Source organism: Diplotaxodon limnothrissa, linkage group LG19 (genome assembly GCF_057381915.1).
Source record: "Diplotaxodon limnothrissa isolate DT_005_m linkage group LG19, D_limnothrissa_male_GT1.1, whole genome shotgun sequence".
NCBI lineage: Eukaryota > Metazoa > Chordata > Actinopteri > Cichliformes > Cichlidae > Diplotaxodon > Diplotaxodon limnothrissa.
Window position 1 is genome coordinate 26,781,112 of NC_140614.1, and position 16,555 is coordinate 26,797,666.

The window sequence follows — 16,555 nt, forward strand, 5'->3', positions numbered from 1 at the left end:
AGTGGCAGTAAGAAATCAAAAGTGAGAGTGTGCTCTGTGAAAGCCCATATCCACCTCCTTTACCCTGAAGGTGTTTTTTAAAAAAAACAAAAACATTTGCTTCTTGGAAAGGCAGTCGCCAAATAAAAAAATTAAATATGTCTAAATGAGATAAAGCCTAATCTGATCACCTAAAATGGAGAAGAAATGGAGTTCAGAGCATCAATAATTTACCATGTTGTCGTTGCACTTGTAAACATTTGAAAGTGTTCGCACCATCATCGTCATCATAATCACTGACGATGACAGACAGGCCGCCACCATTACTGCTGATGCTGACTATTTCCTCTCTTTCCATCTATCACTGATGGGCCTTTTTCCATTCTCCTTGATCATGGCTACTGTTGTCGCCTTCTCTCCTGTAGCGTAATGACTCAGTGTGTGATGCTGGATGGTTGCTGACAGTGTGTCCTATGACTCACATCAGGGTGGTACTGCTGTCCCAGCACATCTCTACACCCCCTCATCCCGCCACCCTATGTGCATCCTCCTATGCCTCCTATACTCTCCCCTTCTGCTTCGGTTTGGGATGCACCTTCCTCACTAGGTAGGGGACATCCACTAATAATAAGTAAACATACGCACACACAGATACCTGTGCAGGCCCGTTGGATAGCTATATAGAGTTTACTGTGTTTTAATCAGTCATCTCCTATTTTCCCTCCCATGTGGAGTGTGATAATAAATAAGTAAATAAATAAAGCTGGAGCAAAAAGGGGAAAGCTGACAGGAGGCAAAGATGCCATTGGAAAAAAGGTGATGAGGCCGTATTAATGCTGGAAATAAGTTTGACTGTGTACTGAATGTGCTGGTGCTACAAAGGTATAAAATGTTGCGACACTTTATTACACACAGCTGCTCAGGTGTAAAACATACTCTTTAAACAAGACAATTTTTAGTTTAGATCCACAAATAGAGGAAAAATATAAATATAGAGTAATATTCTTACTCGTGATTGTCACGCTCAGATTATCGATCTGTAAGAAATGCTAAGCATGTCCCATGCTGCAGTGAGGTCTGCTTCACACAGACACCTTGGCTTGTTTTATGTAAATACCACACTTAAACTCTCCTGCTTTAAAGAGTTTGGGGAGTCATAAACCGTGACAGAACCCCAGGCCTTACCACTCCCTATAAAACACTGACTGTTTATGGATGCCTGTACCTGCAGCTTTCCACCAATAAACGCTTTCCTTTGTCCTTCTGGGAAGTGGACGGAGGAAAGGGAGCGAAAGGGGACTAGATTGTGTGACTTTAACCAGGAAGTGTTCCCTGTCTGTAGTTTTGGTAGATAGTTTGCCATCTGCAATAAAACTCTAAATGAGTGGAGAGGCATGTAAGTTTCTGCAAGTAAATGACATTTGAACCGTGACACTGATAGCATCTGTTTTTTGTTTTGTTCTTTTCTAACCAACTAACGCAGAGCATCTTAAGAGCTACTAAAGATTTCATCCCATTCCAAAATGGCAAGGAAACACTTGATATTGAACATCGATATTTTGAAATATGGAGCTAACCTCCAGGTCTGAAGCGGAGAGTCATAGAAATGCAAGAAATACGCATTTATCTCAGTAACCAGAAGGGGGCGACTCCTGTTTTTGCCAAAAGCCTTTGGCTTGCTTTTTCGGTTGTATAGACGTATATGGGAAAACAGCTTCCTCACACTGAGACCTCAGCGAGCACCTTCTTCATGACTTCATGGACTCACTCCCTAGTGTCGGGTCATATCGAATAGATAATGAAGTCCATTTTGTAAATTATTCATTCTGAGTCAGGAGGATTTGATTGCTTTTGTGCTTACCGCTCACTCCCGGTCTCAGCTGAGTTGAAGACACAAGTGTAGATGTACACTAGATTTTTGCCATGATTTTAATATTTCAGTTTGGAAACACGAGACTTTGTGGAAAAAACTTTGAAACAAACTCTCAGAAATGTCTTTGTTTTGGGTTTTAACTTCTTCTCTTCCTGGACAACAGGTGTGGCGGTATTGTGTGACTTGCGACACCTGTTGTCCAGGAGAATGCTGCAGTGGCTTACTGCGCTTTAATGGTGAGCATAAATAGAGACCATTGGACCAATGCGGCAGGTATACTGACACCTTTATTCAGGATATGCTCATTGGCTGCTCACTGGACAGCATACGGTTTGCCAAGATGGCAACTCAAAGCTTCATAACAGGACTACATCCAAAAGTACTGCTTATAATATCACACAACAGATATATATGCAGCTCCCATTTATCTGATTAGGAGAAAGCATCCTCATTTTTCACTGGCTGAAAAACTTGATTTTCTGTCTGCATGGAGAAAAAAACAATAATGCACTTTTGTATTTATGTGCATTGTCCTTTCTTGTAAATATCATCAGTGAACAGCTTCCCCTCCCCTGCGCTTCTTTCTGCTTAGAATGTAAGTGGACTCAGTGCCGTCCGCTTGGTGCCATTGTCATTGTTGAGCCAAAGTTCTTTTAATCACACCGCTGCCCTCAACCCGCCGTGATTTACTAGCTCTCCCCATCCATGAGGCCTCTGCTCCAGCCAATTGCATTAAAGAGATAAATAACCAGACCAATAAAAGTGTTGTGAGCGGGCCGAATGGGTCCTGGAAAGCTCGCCGTCCATTTGGTGCTGTAAGCAACGGTGTGGGGGGGTGCGGTATCAGAGGAGGGGTGGGGCTTTTAGTGGAAGGTTTTTTAGGGGTGATATTGTGATTGGTGGTGGAGGTGATGTCATGTCATCCATCTCAGGGAGCCACTTCATTAGGCTAATGGAAGGGCTGGACCGCTCACTGTTCGTTCCTGTGCGTGAATGTGTGTGTGTGTGTGTGTGTTTGTCCTTCCACTGATGGCAGCTTCCAAGGCTAAAGTGGTTATGAAGGCTAAAGTGATTTTATTAGCCAGGCACATAGCCCATCACTGTGTATGGGCATAAGTATGTGTGTGTGTGTGTCCATGTGTGTGTCTGTACAGTCATAAGGCTGTACAGGTGCTATTTTAGGTGTGAGGAGAAAATACAGAAATAAACCCACCATATTTTTTTAATGTTTCGACTGCAGTCACATTCCTTCAGTGACTTGCAAAAAACGTGAAGTGCAGGGAGAATACTCAGCAAACTTCAGAGTAACATCAATGAAGGACTTTGATTTGTCACTGACTTAAATTTGCACGTCACTTCAAATGTTCCTCTTGTGACGAGCGAAGAGGACAAAGGGAAATGCTCTTGGAATCTGCTGCACCGCCCGACCTCCTCCCTCTGCGTCTCGCTCTTCCTCTCCTCCTCTCTCTTTCCATCGCTTTCTATTTGTCAGTTTTTCCGCCTGAAACCCACACGGGCTGCCGTCTGGACTTCTGCTGCGTTTACAGGACGCAATTCCTCTGATTCGAGTCCGTTTTAGCAATTTTTTTGATTTTTCAAATTCAAATTCAAATTTTATTTGTCACGTACACAGTCATACACAGTACGATATGTAGTGAAATGCTTGGACAACTGCTCGTGACCTAAAGAAAACAAAAAAGGAAAGGCTATGAATAAGATAGGAAATAAATATGAAAATTAAAAAGGGTAAATTTAACTAGGAAGGAATAGAATATAAATTAAGGTTAAAAATGAAATAACTGTACAACACAAATTAGAATGAAGGGTAAATTTAACTGGGAAGAATAAGATAAAGATAAATATATAAATTAAAGTTGAAAATAAAATAACTGTACAACAAAATACACAATATAGAACTATATAAGAATGTATGAAGAAATCTAAATATAAATAAATATATACACAATAACAGCAGCTGTACAAGTATTAACCGGAAATGAAGAATATAGTGACCAGTGTTGTGCAAAACCAAAGTCCAGAAAGTCCAGTGTGTGTGTAAGAACCATATGTGTGGGTCAGTACTGTGTGGTGGTGTGATTGAGAGACCGTATCGCCTGCGGGAAGAAGCTCCTCCTCAGTCTCTCTGTGTTGGTCTTCAGGGAGCGGAATCGCTTTCCTGACCTCAACAGAGAGAACAGTCTGTTGTTGGGATGGCTGAGGTCCTTCACGATCTTCCTGGCCTTGGTCCAGCACCGCCTGCTGTAGATTGAGTGCAGGTCAGGGAGCTCGGAGCGGATGGTGCGCTCAGCTGACCGCACAACCCTCTGTAGAGCTCGTCTGTCCTGCATGGTGCTGTTCCCAAACCAGGTTAAGATGTTTCCCGCCAGGATGCTCTCTATGGTGCACGACTAAAAGTTCCTGAGCACCTTGGAGGGCAGTTGGAAGTCTCTCAAGCGTCTGAGGTGGTAGAGACGCTTAGAAAACTCTTTCAGCTTCCCTTCCCTTTTGTGTCTGTGTGTGTGTGTGTGGCTCTTATCCTTAGACATAAACCACGAGACATAAACATAGGATTGTATTAATCTGTTTATTCACAGTGTTTATAGACTATAATATGAGGTTAAATGTAATACTTGTGCATCCAGATTTTCACCATGGAGGTGTTAACGGAAAGGAGTAGCCACACTGTTCCCGAGCTGTGCAGTATGTTTTATTCAATAGCTTAGTAGTTCTCAAAGAAAGTAAATCTTTAAAAAATGATCGGCTAAAGCATATGCTCTCTGCACCCATTAAGATGTGTAAATGAGAGGAAGGGAAGGCAGGTAGCCCTAGCAAGGCGCTTGTATCCCCCACATATAGACACCTGCTACCAGAGCAAAAGTGCACGAGCCAAGCTGTTTGCTATTAATATTAATTCCTCCAGTATTCTGAAAGTCATCAGCCACCCTGAATAGGAATTAAACTATTCCCTTTTGTTTGTATATTTTTTGCACCATGATTAATTTAACTTCTCTGCATGCTGAGATGTAAGGAATGCGTGGTGTTGTGACCTCCACAGATGTGTAAATGCGCGGGGACATGTTTTTAAATTGTGGGCAAACACTCCACTCCTTAAAAAGGGTGAATCCATCCATATTCTTCTGTATTTTTTTATTTAATTTATTCAATTGTAGTCTGTTTTTAATTGTTATCAGGCAATTAAACTGATATTATTTATCTTTGCTAATTATTAATGATTTCTTTAATGTCAGTTTTTCAGTAGTTTGTGTAATATTAAATATTTATAAATGTATCATAGCTGATTAGAAACAGCTATTTTATTCTGAAAATATTTATTCTTTATTCTGAAAATGATTTCTTACCAGTTTATTATTGCTTCTATTATTTTAGTATTTGAGAATGAAATTATTTTTAAAGAGATTGTTAGTATTATTCATCTATATTTAAAGTCATTATGGGGTGGCTGATAACCATGTAAAATAGCCATAAACTATATATATTCTTTGCATTAAAATTAAAATTTTAAATCAAATAAATACTTTTTTATTTTATTTATTTAGTACGTCATTTTTAAACACTGTTTATATACCTATTGTAAAGATGCTGCAGAGATTTAGATTTGTTTTTTAATTCTGCTAATATGTATCACACAAATTAAAAAAAAATAATTTGACATTGCAACCATTGTTGCACTAATCTAATGGCAAAAGCATCATAAAATGTAACGTTAATAAAAATTAGCAACATTGTTATTATTTTATTTTCATAATAAAATCATTATTAACTAAACTTTAGATATGAATAATTGATTATTTATTAACAGTAGCCATTATAAAGTCTTTCTTTTATCTATATATAAGCTACGCCAAATTCCTGTGGGCTCAGACTCTATAGTACACATTCAGTTTCTCTGTGTACGTATGTTATGTGCTTACTCCTGTTTAAGTGGCCTTTGCATTTCAAAGCGCAGTGCGTGTTTGGCTTGTGTCCGGGTGTTCGCACTGCACACTGCGGTGGCCTTTAACGCCTGTCCCTGGTGCAGATCGATTTTGTGCCTAGCCAGCAGCCCGCTGCTAACCTTGAGGTAAGTTGGCGTAATGAGATCACATCTGACGGCATTGACTCACACCTGACAGCACTGACACTCAGCTCCCAGCCAGGGAGCGACACAGACGGGCAGAGTGGGAAAGGGTAGGTCCTTTGTGGTCGGCTATACTGTTAAAAGCTTTGTTTTGTTCTATAAAACCTATTGCAGTTTATGAAACCTTTCACTGGAGACGGAAGCTGGGTGAACATGTCCGTGGTCCACAATCATTTACTATAAAATCTCTGTGGAAGATGTTGAAAAGAACGGCAGGTACGTTTGGCATTCTTCTTCCACGAGAAAGCCAAATTTTCAGGATCGACCTCTGTATTATTGAAGCCTGAGCCGCCGCAGCCTCTTAGAGTTCAGTACAGTTGAATTCAGAGTGTAGCTTTGCTGCTGCTCTGTGGGATTTGTCTGTAGGCGGTGCTGGGTTATGTATGACCCACTGTCTAACCAGACTCGTGATAAAAAGCATATTTTCTGGCCCAGATTAAAACCTCAGCAAGCCAACAGGGATCACTTATGCGCCTAAAACAATGTGAAATTTGATCTAAAAAGAATTAAAACATATACTGCCCATCAGTGTAATGTACCTGCACACATATTATGGGATGGCTCTTTCCTTTAAACCTGTGATAAGCATGCTGGGGCTGATTTCGAGATGCATGTATCAAGCTAAAATTGGATACGATGAGCCTGGGATAACCATTATCTGAGTGGTGGTAATTGAAACAATAATGGACATGATAACAGATTGGCAAATAGCATTGATCCATCATCTAAGATGAGCCCTCTTTGTGCATTAAAAGCATGACTAAATGGTGCAAACTGATATTGCTCTCGGTCATGGCTAGGTCGTGTGGGCTAATTGAAAAAGAAATGAGTAAAATTAGGGTTTTGTGATGTGTGGAAGTGCGATGAGCCTCTCACCTTGCCTCGCTCGGGCTTTCAATCCCTCGCACAACCTGGGATTAGCCGAAGACACGGCATGATTTTGGCGGAAGCGTGGAATTGGAATTCAGTTTCTGTATATCCACGCACAGATGTAGTCTACTAAGCCAGTGGGACCCAGATCAATAGGAATCTAACAGTTTTAGCACCTGAGCAGCTCAGGAGCATCCTCGGCTGGTTACGTCTTAGTCTCGGCCTTGTCTACACACTCCTCCGGTGTTACTTTCCGGGCTGCAACCTGACCTTGACACGTTTTCTCATCTGCCTGCTTTGCTGCTTTGCTGATGTCCAACTTTCACAGGGTTGAAGTGGTACTCTGCTTCACCTAGCCTATAGATTGAGCACTGCTGGGCTGGGTGAACACATGGAAAATGAGATCGCTGACCTACAGCAAAGGTTAGACTTCAGTAAGCACGAGCACTCAGATGAGGGCCGGTGCAGGAGCCGGGGCTTTAATAAACTACTGCTGACCATAAGCCTATTGTTTTACGTCTCTCCTCTGGATATCTGTGCATGTGTGTGTTTGCGTGTGTGTATGTGTTTAATGTAATGCCACTGGAGCTGCAGCCCTCATTGGGGCTAGCTGTGTTAAGCTGAAATGTTATTATTGATTACACACAGAGGTTGTGATGGAAAAGCAACAGCCAGGGAATGAGCCCAGCTCCAGGTGCGTGCATGTTTATGTATATGTATGCGTGCGTGCGTGTGTGTGTGTAGGTGGATGTATATGTGAGCCACAGCTATGCTGTCCATCAGCCTAGCCTAATCCATTGTGGTGGTGGGGGGGGACAATGGCACAGTGAGAGGGGAAGAACAGTATTTGAGGGTGAGGTGGTGTTTGTTGTATTTTTGAACATCCTGTGAGCCTTTCTTAGATTTTGCAAGTATATATTTTTAAGAAAGGACCCTTTTCCTACTTGCTCTCTAGCTCTTTCTGTCCTTGTCACATGTAATCACTTAAAAATGCTTATGTCATCTACACGCACATGCAGTAAACTCATAAAACTACATACAGTACTTAGAATTACACATATAAGAGCATATACAAGCCCCTTTTCACTCTGTCTTTCTGCCTTTCCTTCACAGACACCTGTGGTTACACACACACTAGCATACGTTCACTCTCTCTCACACACACACACACACATCAAGTCTCACACTCTCCACCACAGTCCCTTTATGCGAGGCCTGCCTGGCACCCAACTGTGAGGCACTTTTAATTAGAGCCCTGCTGTTAAGCACAGACCTCCTCCAATGGTCCCATCCACTTCCCATCACCTCCTTCCTCCAACCCACACACCCTCCATTGCACACAGACCGCCGCTGTGCTCTCTTCACTCCTTGTCCTTTGAGACCTGAAGGCGTTAAACACTGTACCCAGAAGGCGAAGAAAATGCACGACCCCTTTCTCTAGCCCTTTTTAAGCTCAAATTCTGTAAACAGTCACATTAAACTGCGACTATATAACTATGAAAGAACAATTACAAACATTGATGGTTTTTAAAAAAATTGAATTTCATGGAATTTACTCTGTTCTGTTTGGTTTTGTTTCTGAATGAAAACGCTCTTTAGTCTGCCTGAAAAAATGGACTTCGAGTGCTATCGGGTTTGTGAGCAGGAAAGATATGCAACACATGCACTCTTGTAACACAGTCAGCTGTGCAGCAATGCTCAAAATATTCCTGGAACTCAAGCTGCTCCATCACACTCATAACCTGCATTCTTCCATTTCCCTTTTTCAGCAAGGCCAAAGCCCTTCAGAGGAAATTTTAAAAAAAAAAAAGAAGAAGAAGGAAAGAAAAACAAGTCTCTCACATTCATTGAGTCTCTTCAGCATCTGGCTGCTATGATCAAAGGGCTATTGTGTTGGGGGGTCTGTTCTCTAAGCTGCTTTCATTAGGAACCTCCATAACCAGGCGTAAGTTGATTAGAAACAAAGCAGGTGGGATGATGCTACGTTGAGCCAGCACTGGAATTTCGAGCTAAACTTCCCAAAGCCTTTGCATTGTGTGTGTCACTCAGTCCCTGGCAGCAGAGGGGAGAAGGGGATTATAACCTCACAGCATACACATAATGCACACTAACCTCAGTCAGAAATCTTTGGGCTGGGTAAGAGCGCAGCTCTGTTACAGCTTCAGAGGGAAAAATGAAGCAATAAGGAGGTCTGCTTATAACCCATTAGACCCAGTTTGCCAGCAGTAAATATGCCTCGAAAGGCCGCTGTCTGTACATTTGGAGGTAATTCGGAGAAACAGCGAGCGCTGCCTCCATCTGTGACAGCTCGTCTTCAGCTTGATGTGGGAAGACAGGTTGTTTAGGACCGTGGGGATTGAGGGATGAAGAAAGACCAGGGTGTGAGAGGAGGTGGAGGAGGAGGAGGAAGGCTGCAGCTGTTGTTGTGTGTAGTTTAGATTTGGTCTGCTGTAGGTTGGCAGAAATCACAGCAGAGCCAGAGAGGCATCGACAGATATATAGATAGATAGATAATTTCACCTCTTCCTTCCAGCTTCCTCACCTCGCTTTATGTGCTAAAGGCCCCCTTTAAACCCGGGGATTTAGCATAAAAGGCAGAAACAAAGCGGCGTCTCCAAGCCACCTTGCGTTTCCTCCTCCTCCACCTTCTGTGTAGCAAATGTCGCTGCACCGAGAATCCTCCGCTGTCTGCCTCTGTATCGACCTTTCGTCTTCCTCAGAGGAACATAGAGCCGGCTCCTGCTAGGGCCCTTTTCCTTCTGTTCATGGGGTGGGAGTTTTTTTTTATTATGATTGTTTTTAAAGATTTTTTTTTCCCCTCGCTCTCCCTCTGTCTCGCTCTTTGCCCAGGGTTGCGGATATTGCCAAAAGGAGAGAGGAAAGAAGAAGAAAAAAAAGCAGGGGGGGGAGAGAAGGGGAAAAAAAGCAAGAGTAGAAAGAGAAGTTATTTTGCTGAAGGACATTTGCAGAGGCTGCTTTTAACACCCTCACCCCTCCTCTCCTTCCTCACTCCTTTTCCTCCATCCCTGCTTAAACACACTTCTCCCCTTTCTGCTCTTTAAATATTGAGAATCGCTGAAAATTCTTCTGCTCTCTGCCTTCAGATGCTACTGGCCTCCCAACAGCTCACCAGGCGAGATGTGTTTGGATGGGCTGAAAGGCCCCAGATTGCACAACCTCTCTGCCCCAACTCCAGGCCCCAGGAAACTGGCCGGAGCTCCGCTGGTTCCCAAGCTGCACCTCTTCCCCGACTCCCTGTGTTCTCTGTCTGAAGGCCAAGCTCCCCCTCTGGGCTGGCTTTGGCTGCTCATTTCCACAGTAACAGGGGGCAACTCTCCACAGACTTGGCTTTGTAACCTACACCAACATGCTTTTGTGCAAACACACACACACACGCAGCTGAAGCAGACTGCAAGTTTGTAAGAGTCACTGTACTCATTACCTCTCACTGCCCAGCTTACACACATCTCTGATTTTCTTTCACTGGCTGCATTATAGATGCTATTTAAAACTTTGCTAACTAGTAGGGTGCGGACGCCTGTGTTGTGGGCCGCTCCAAAATGAACCACTGCCTGAGTTTTGATGTGAATAAGAGCTTTTCTCGAATGATGCATTCCTCAGCGTATGCGACTATTGTAGTTGTTGTATCTCTAAAAGGAAAACAGTAAATAGCTGCTAAATAAAGCCAAAGCTGTAAAAATCTTAAGTGTATCTGGGCTAACTGTTGGTCAAAGCACAGCTGGAAACCAACCCCCCACATATCAAAAAGCGAGAGCTGCAGACTGAGATCATAGACATGTTACTGCTTAACAGTCCACTTTATGGGACTGGCTGTCTTTGTGTTTTAATGAGGAGGCCATGGACGAGTGGAAAGGAGAGGAGAAAGATGGAGGGGTGGTGAGGGTTGGTGGGGTTGTAAGGGAAGATGAGTGATTAGAAAAGACTGAGAAAGAATAAAGGATGGAGTGTTTGGAAGAGGTTATCGTGAGGTTTAGTGTCCCCTTTCTCTCTCCACGTCTAATTAGGAGTGAAAGAAGGGGTTGCCGGGTCCTCCTTTAAGTGCTGCTTTTAATTTTTCACATCACATCACATCCTCTTCTCTTCTCAAATCTCTCTAAAGTCAAATGACCGGTTTGTTTTTCTTTGTTTTATTTTATAGCCTCCAGAAATAAAATCTACACTCTTTCTTCAGGATATGTTAGTTGAGCAGGGCCTTAAATTGGCAACAAACTTGGACGTGTGTGTGTGTGTGCGTGTGTGTGTGTGTGTGTGTGTGTGTGTGTGTGTGTGTGTCATTCCTCTGAAAAGTGTTTTGAGCCTCCGGTGCACTGGCATGAGATTGGCAGTTTGCTGTGTGCTGATAAAGTCAACGTGTGTGTGTGTGTGTGTGTGTGTGTGTGTGTGTGTGTGTGTGTGTGTGTGCGCGCGCATTTAAGTGTGCCTGCTGGTGAAAAGGAAGGAGGAAGGAGGAAGGAGGAGTGCAGCCTGGACACCTCAGGAATGTTTTCCTGATAACAAGTTCTTCCTGCGCTGTGTGCTCGGCTGTTGTAATTTTATGTGTTTTACTGCACTGTGTGTGTGTGTGTGTGTGTGTGTGTGTGTGTGTGTGTGTGTGTGTGTGTGTGTGTGTGTGTGTGATAGTGGAGGGCAGGTTTCACTGCTTTTCAGTTAGCCACAAGTTTATTTTTAATCACAGTGGAGTATGCAAACATGCAGCCAAAGCGTAGCATTAAAGGAGTCCAGTTGGGTCAAAGAGATGTAGATTTTTTCATCGTGCAGTGAACGAGTTTTAATTACATACAGATGTACGTCCACAGCTGTGGAATTTATTTAAATTCAGTAAACCAAAGACTCCAGGTCAGTTACAATCCCAGTTCAGCTAATGTCATTTTGAGCATTACCTGCAAGCCTCTTTGCAACCCACTGTGTCCGACATCCCAGAATAAAGCCGTGATCCACAACTATAAACTGCAGGGGTCCTAACTGAAATGCAGAGGATCAGCTCCTTTGTGTGTTTTTGAGGATTTTTACTGTCTCAGATTTTACTCCAAATCAAAATCACACAATCACATCAGTGAAAGAAGATAACAGCACAAACACACACACACTGAGCACATTCCTACCTTTGGAGCATGACTCCAGCTCACTGCTCATGCCTCATGTGCACCGGCGCGTGCTCTGTGCAGCAGCAGAGCACACACTACCTCGTGCGTCCTCTCCGCCGCTCTCCCCTCCACAGGCCGCCTCATTAAACTTTCAGCTGAAAACTCTTTTTGCCGTTCGGTCCCTCGGCATAAGAGGAGTAAATTAAATTCAGTCTGTCCACTGGGTTTGAAGTCAGATGGAAGGATGGCATTTGCCGACTCGGTCTGCAGTCTCAAAGCAATGCGCTGTGGCCACAGGTGGTGCTTTGTGAGCCCTGACATCAGCCTCACAGTCTGAAATGACCCGGGCGCTCCTAGAATATACGCCATCTTTGTTTTGTTTCTCCTCATTCTGTCTGGTTTATGTCTTTGCTCGTCCCCTAGAAAATCTCGGAGATGGCATCGACTACGACCAGTTGGAGAAAGAGGACATTGGCAAACTGATCAACGAGACTCTCCAGATCTTTGAGCGCTACGGAGGACCGGACGCCTATATAAACATCAAATACATGATCCCCACCTATCAGTCCTGCCTGACGAACTAAGGAGAGAGGAAGGGGCTGTCAGCCATGTCCACGTCTTTAAGATTTAATTTACAGCGGCATGTTTAAAGTGCTATCAGTTTGTTGTTCTGTTCCCGTTTCTTTAGTGACTTATTTAGACAGCTGATGGAAAGTCCTCGGTGCATACTGACGTTTGTTTCAAAGCCTCTTTTAAAATGTATGAAAACATTAAAAATTCTGTTGCATTTAAGTAAATCATCCCGCAGAATCTATTTTTTTCGCCTTTCAAACACTTATGTTGCTGTTGAAGCGTTGGCCATCTTGGATTTATGTCGGCTAAAGAAGATGCCAATGTACAGCGACAAGACTTACGCTGGCGTCCACAGCTCCAGCAGCAGCTGTCTCCGAAGCACGTGTGTATTTATGATATTTCGAAATATAAATATAAAGTATTTTATATCTCCAGATCTGAAAGCCGTTATCGCTTCACCACAAAGGTTTCCTTTGAAAAGCTGATAATACTGTTTGAGATATAGAAAAGATTGGTTTCAGTAACGCAGAAACTGCGGAGGGGTTTGGGGTTGTTTTTTTTTTCTTTTTTGTATCGTATTGTACTACTGCACTCATTCTGTCACTAACCCAGCTGGAGACGCAGCCTGTCTGAACGTGCATTTATGTTGGATATTTGAACTCAAATACCCCACAGTGATCTTAGGGAACACTTGGTGTGTATGCGGGCTTATTTGTTGGTGTTTGTGCATGACAACACGCCTGCCTCGTTGTTTATCCGGACCAGCCAGTAACTCAGTAACCAGCTCTCTGTTCTCACACTGAGTGAAGCTCCCCTCTCTCGCTCTCTATCCTCTGCTGTAAACTTCTTCACAGACGCAGCAGAAGTTTTAGCAGCCATATTTCAGCACGCACATGCACATACACTCACTGACACATATACATATACAACACTGCGACCCATGGGGGAAAACACAGCGTAATTGATTTCTGAAACTCGCAAGGACACTTGCGCCATCTCTTATTGTAAGTCATGTCTCCAGCGAAAGCAGCTTTACAGGCCTGCGGAGGAATCTATTCTCAAGCAGAAGACAGGTTCATATTGCTCATATTTCAACCTCAGCACATCCTGAAAGGAACGTTACTGAATAGGTGTTCCACACTGCTGAACTCAAGTCGAGCTGCTCCTGCCTCGTGCTTGATCTGTGAAGTGAAAGACGTAAGGTAGTGCGGAGAGGTCCCATTTCGAGACAAAGCACATATTTCACCTTAATAACTGCAGCTGCATAGCAAAACAAAGATAGCAACGGTATAGCCACTTGACTACTTTTTAAAGGGGTGCGTTGTGGAGGGGGTGGGGGGCATACAATTTCACCCGTGTTCTCACTTAATGAATATATCGAACTCTGAATAGCCTGCAGTTCTGTCGAACTGTATCAGTGACGCCCCGCTGTCCCGCTTCACCTGTCCAATTTTACTGAGCCACAGGGTAGCAGCTGGCCAGCAAAGAGCTTAGAGATAAAGAGGAGAACTAGAAGAAAAGGACAAAGTGAAACAGAGCGAACAATTTTGTTAAGCTTTTTTTCAAATCTTGGTTTTAGAAATGGGACTTCTCTCCCTTGTTCACCACCGCCCCCTCCCATCTTTGAACACCGTGTCATGCAAGAGATATTATACGGATCACTTTGCTTTGTCACACTTAAAGGGCCAGGCAATGTGATTTTTTTTCCAATTAGGTCACATCACAGGCGCTAATCATACTCATCGGGAAGAAAGGGGACAGTGTGGAAAGGAACGCTTGAGAATATGGTTTCAAAAAGAAGATCAATTCAGAGTGAGCCTAACCATAACTTCTACTTTCCTAAACCCCTTTCACCCCCAACCGATAGCTGCAGGAGGTTTCTTCCTCTTAAAAGGGTGTTTTTCCTTCCCACATTTGCCAAGTGCTTGCTCATAGGGGGCCGTCTAATTGTTGGGATTTTCTGTCTATTCTTGAAGAGTTTTACCTTGCATATAAAGCACCTCGAGGTGACTGCTGGTATGATTTTAATTTTTGCAAAAATGACCTTCAAAGCAAGTAATTTCAGCAGATAATGTCCGTATGCAGATTCATGGATTTCTTGAGCTTTTGGTCTACAGCTACATATTTTTAAAGGTGTTAGATGATATGAAATATGAAGAAAATCTTATATATATTTTTATGTTCCACCTTCAGTTACTTTGATACAGTAGCATCTGCTGTGATCCTTACACCTATGAGGAGATCTCACAAGTGTTACCTTTATTTTGATACCAGGATGGTTAACACAGAGTTTGCAATTGCACAGAAACACTCAATTTATCTTCATAGGTTAAATCTAACCCCAAACTAACCTTAAATCATACTTCCACCTTAAAAATCGAATCATCTCCTTGCTTTTCCCCACAATGTGAACGTGTAAACATATTTACACCCCCACAATCCGAGTAACACAACCAAACGAACACACGCAGTAATGGCAACCCAACGCCAAGCAGCTACACTGCTGTAATTGCTCATCCAAGTAATAGAGTGAAGTGCGAAATGAACAGGAATGAAGGCAGCCATTGAGGTTATTTGCTCTATCAAAAGCATCGCCGCATGGCTGGTTCAGACCTACAGGCCAGAAAGACATGCATGACATTACCCGAATTCTTTCCCCCCCACCTTATCTCTCATCCTGTTCTCAGACACGGAAAAACAAAACAAAACACAGCGGCAACAAATTTAGCACGGAGCTGAAATGATCCTGATCATAATATGCTGACCCTTCTCCCCTCAGTCATAATGAGCAATTGATCATCTTATGACTGCAGGTGCACCAACATTCACAAAGAAATAAATTGCCACCCATTCGGTGCATTTCCTCCAGTCATAGAGTGCAGGTTACAACAATCTGCTCCTCTTCCTTACAGCAGATACTATCTGCCGCTGATAGAGCCACATTATTATTTTCAGTTGAGCGGATTTCCGAGTTGTTTTGTTGCTCTCCTTTGGTATTCCTTGTCTATTTTGAAAGATTTTGCTGATAGCTCGTGGAGTCAGTGGTATTAATCTAACGTGTTACTTAACGACCTCACACCAACCATCCTGTTGTTGTTAACAGAGATAGCTGCAGAGATAGAGGGGGAAATCTGCTGATTCTGTTTGAATCATGGTTAGATGTGTTTATCCCAGTTTCTGCACAAGTCTAACACCCTTCTAACTGCATTTTGGAAAAACATCGTACTGCTCACTGGCATGTTTTTTATAGGTTTGTGCTGTTTTAAGGTGTCACAAACCCAACATTAACCATTCCTGCACACTTACCTTTGTCCTTAGTGGGGATGAAAACCACAAATTCCTCTGAACCACTGTTAATTTTGACAGTAAATTTTGATTTAGCTTTAATCACAGTCTTTTGAACAAAACACCATTTAGTTTAGTCAAATTTTAGTTGACAAAATCATAAGATTATTGTAGGTGAAGTTTGTGTTTTTCCCAGTGAGAGTTGCTTCGCATGTTTTAAAAAGTGTCTTATTTTTCTAGACATCAAATACAAAATGTGTCCATATATCTGCTTGTCTCTTCTTCCAAAGTGTTGTCGTGTTTTCATGAGAAACTAATTCATGAAAGCTAATTGTATAGGTCCAGCATCAATCAAACATCCCTTACAAACTTACCCCGACTTTCTACACTGGGACAGAACCACATAGTGTCAAAGCAACAATGTCGTCCAGCTGCGTTGTTACGTTGCAGGCTCTAGGTTGACTCCAGTAAGTCACATGTTACTGGGATGGCTTTCTCTAATCCAGGATCTCTCCTGATGGCCACTCTCTGTTACAGCTCAACTTCACGGGTCAACCATAGATGGTGTGGGGCCCACAGCCACTCGCTCCGCTCCAAGGTTTATTATTAGCTTAGCAAGCTCAGCCACTCACAACAGCTGCCGCCGCCGTGCAGCTACTCCCACCGAGGAGCACGCGCGAGCTATTTCACTGTCGGAAACACTTCGGTACGCCGACATGGGACCATACATAC

At 43.0% G+C, this 16,555-nt stretch overlaps 1 protein-coding gene across 2 annotated transcripts in view; it reads left to right on the plus strand.

Moving 5' to 3' along the window:
- Positions 1-12,549, plus strand: part of pacrg (PARK2 co-regulated) — a 164,582-nt gene extending 152,033 nt beyond the window's left edge. For both annotated transcript variants that reach the window (XM_085343263.1, XM_085343264.1), the window contains one exon: positions 12,389-12,549. In XM_085343263.1, the coding sequence (XP_085199389.1) occupies positions 12,389-12,549 (161 nt within the window). The remainder of the gene's footprint in view (positions 1-12,388) is intronic.
- Positions 12,550-16,555: the final 4,006 nt, after the last annotated feature.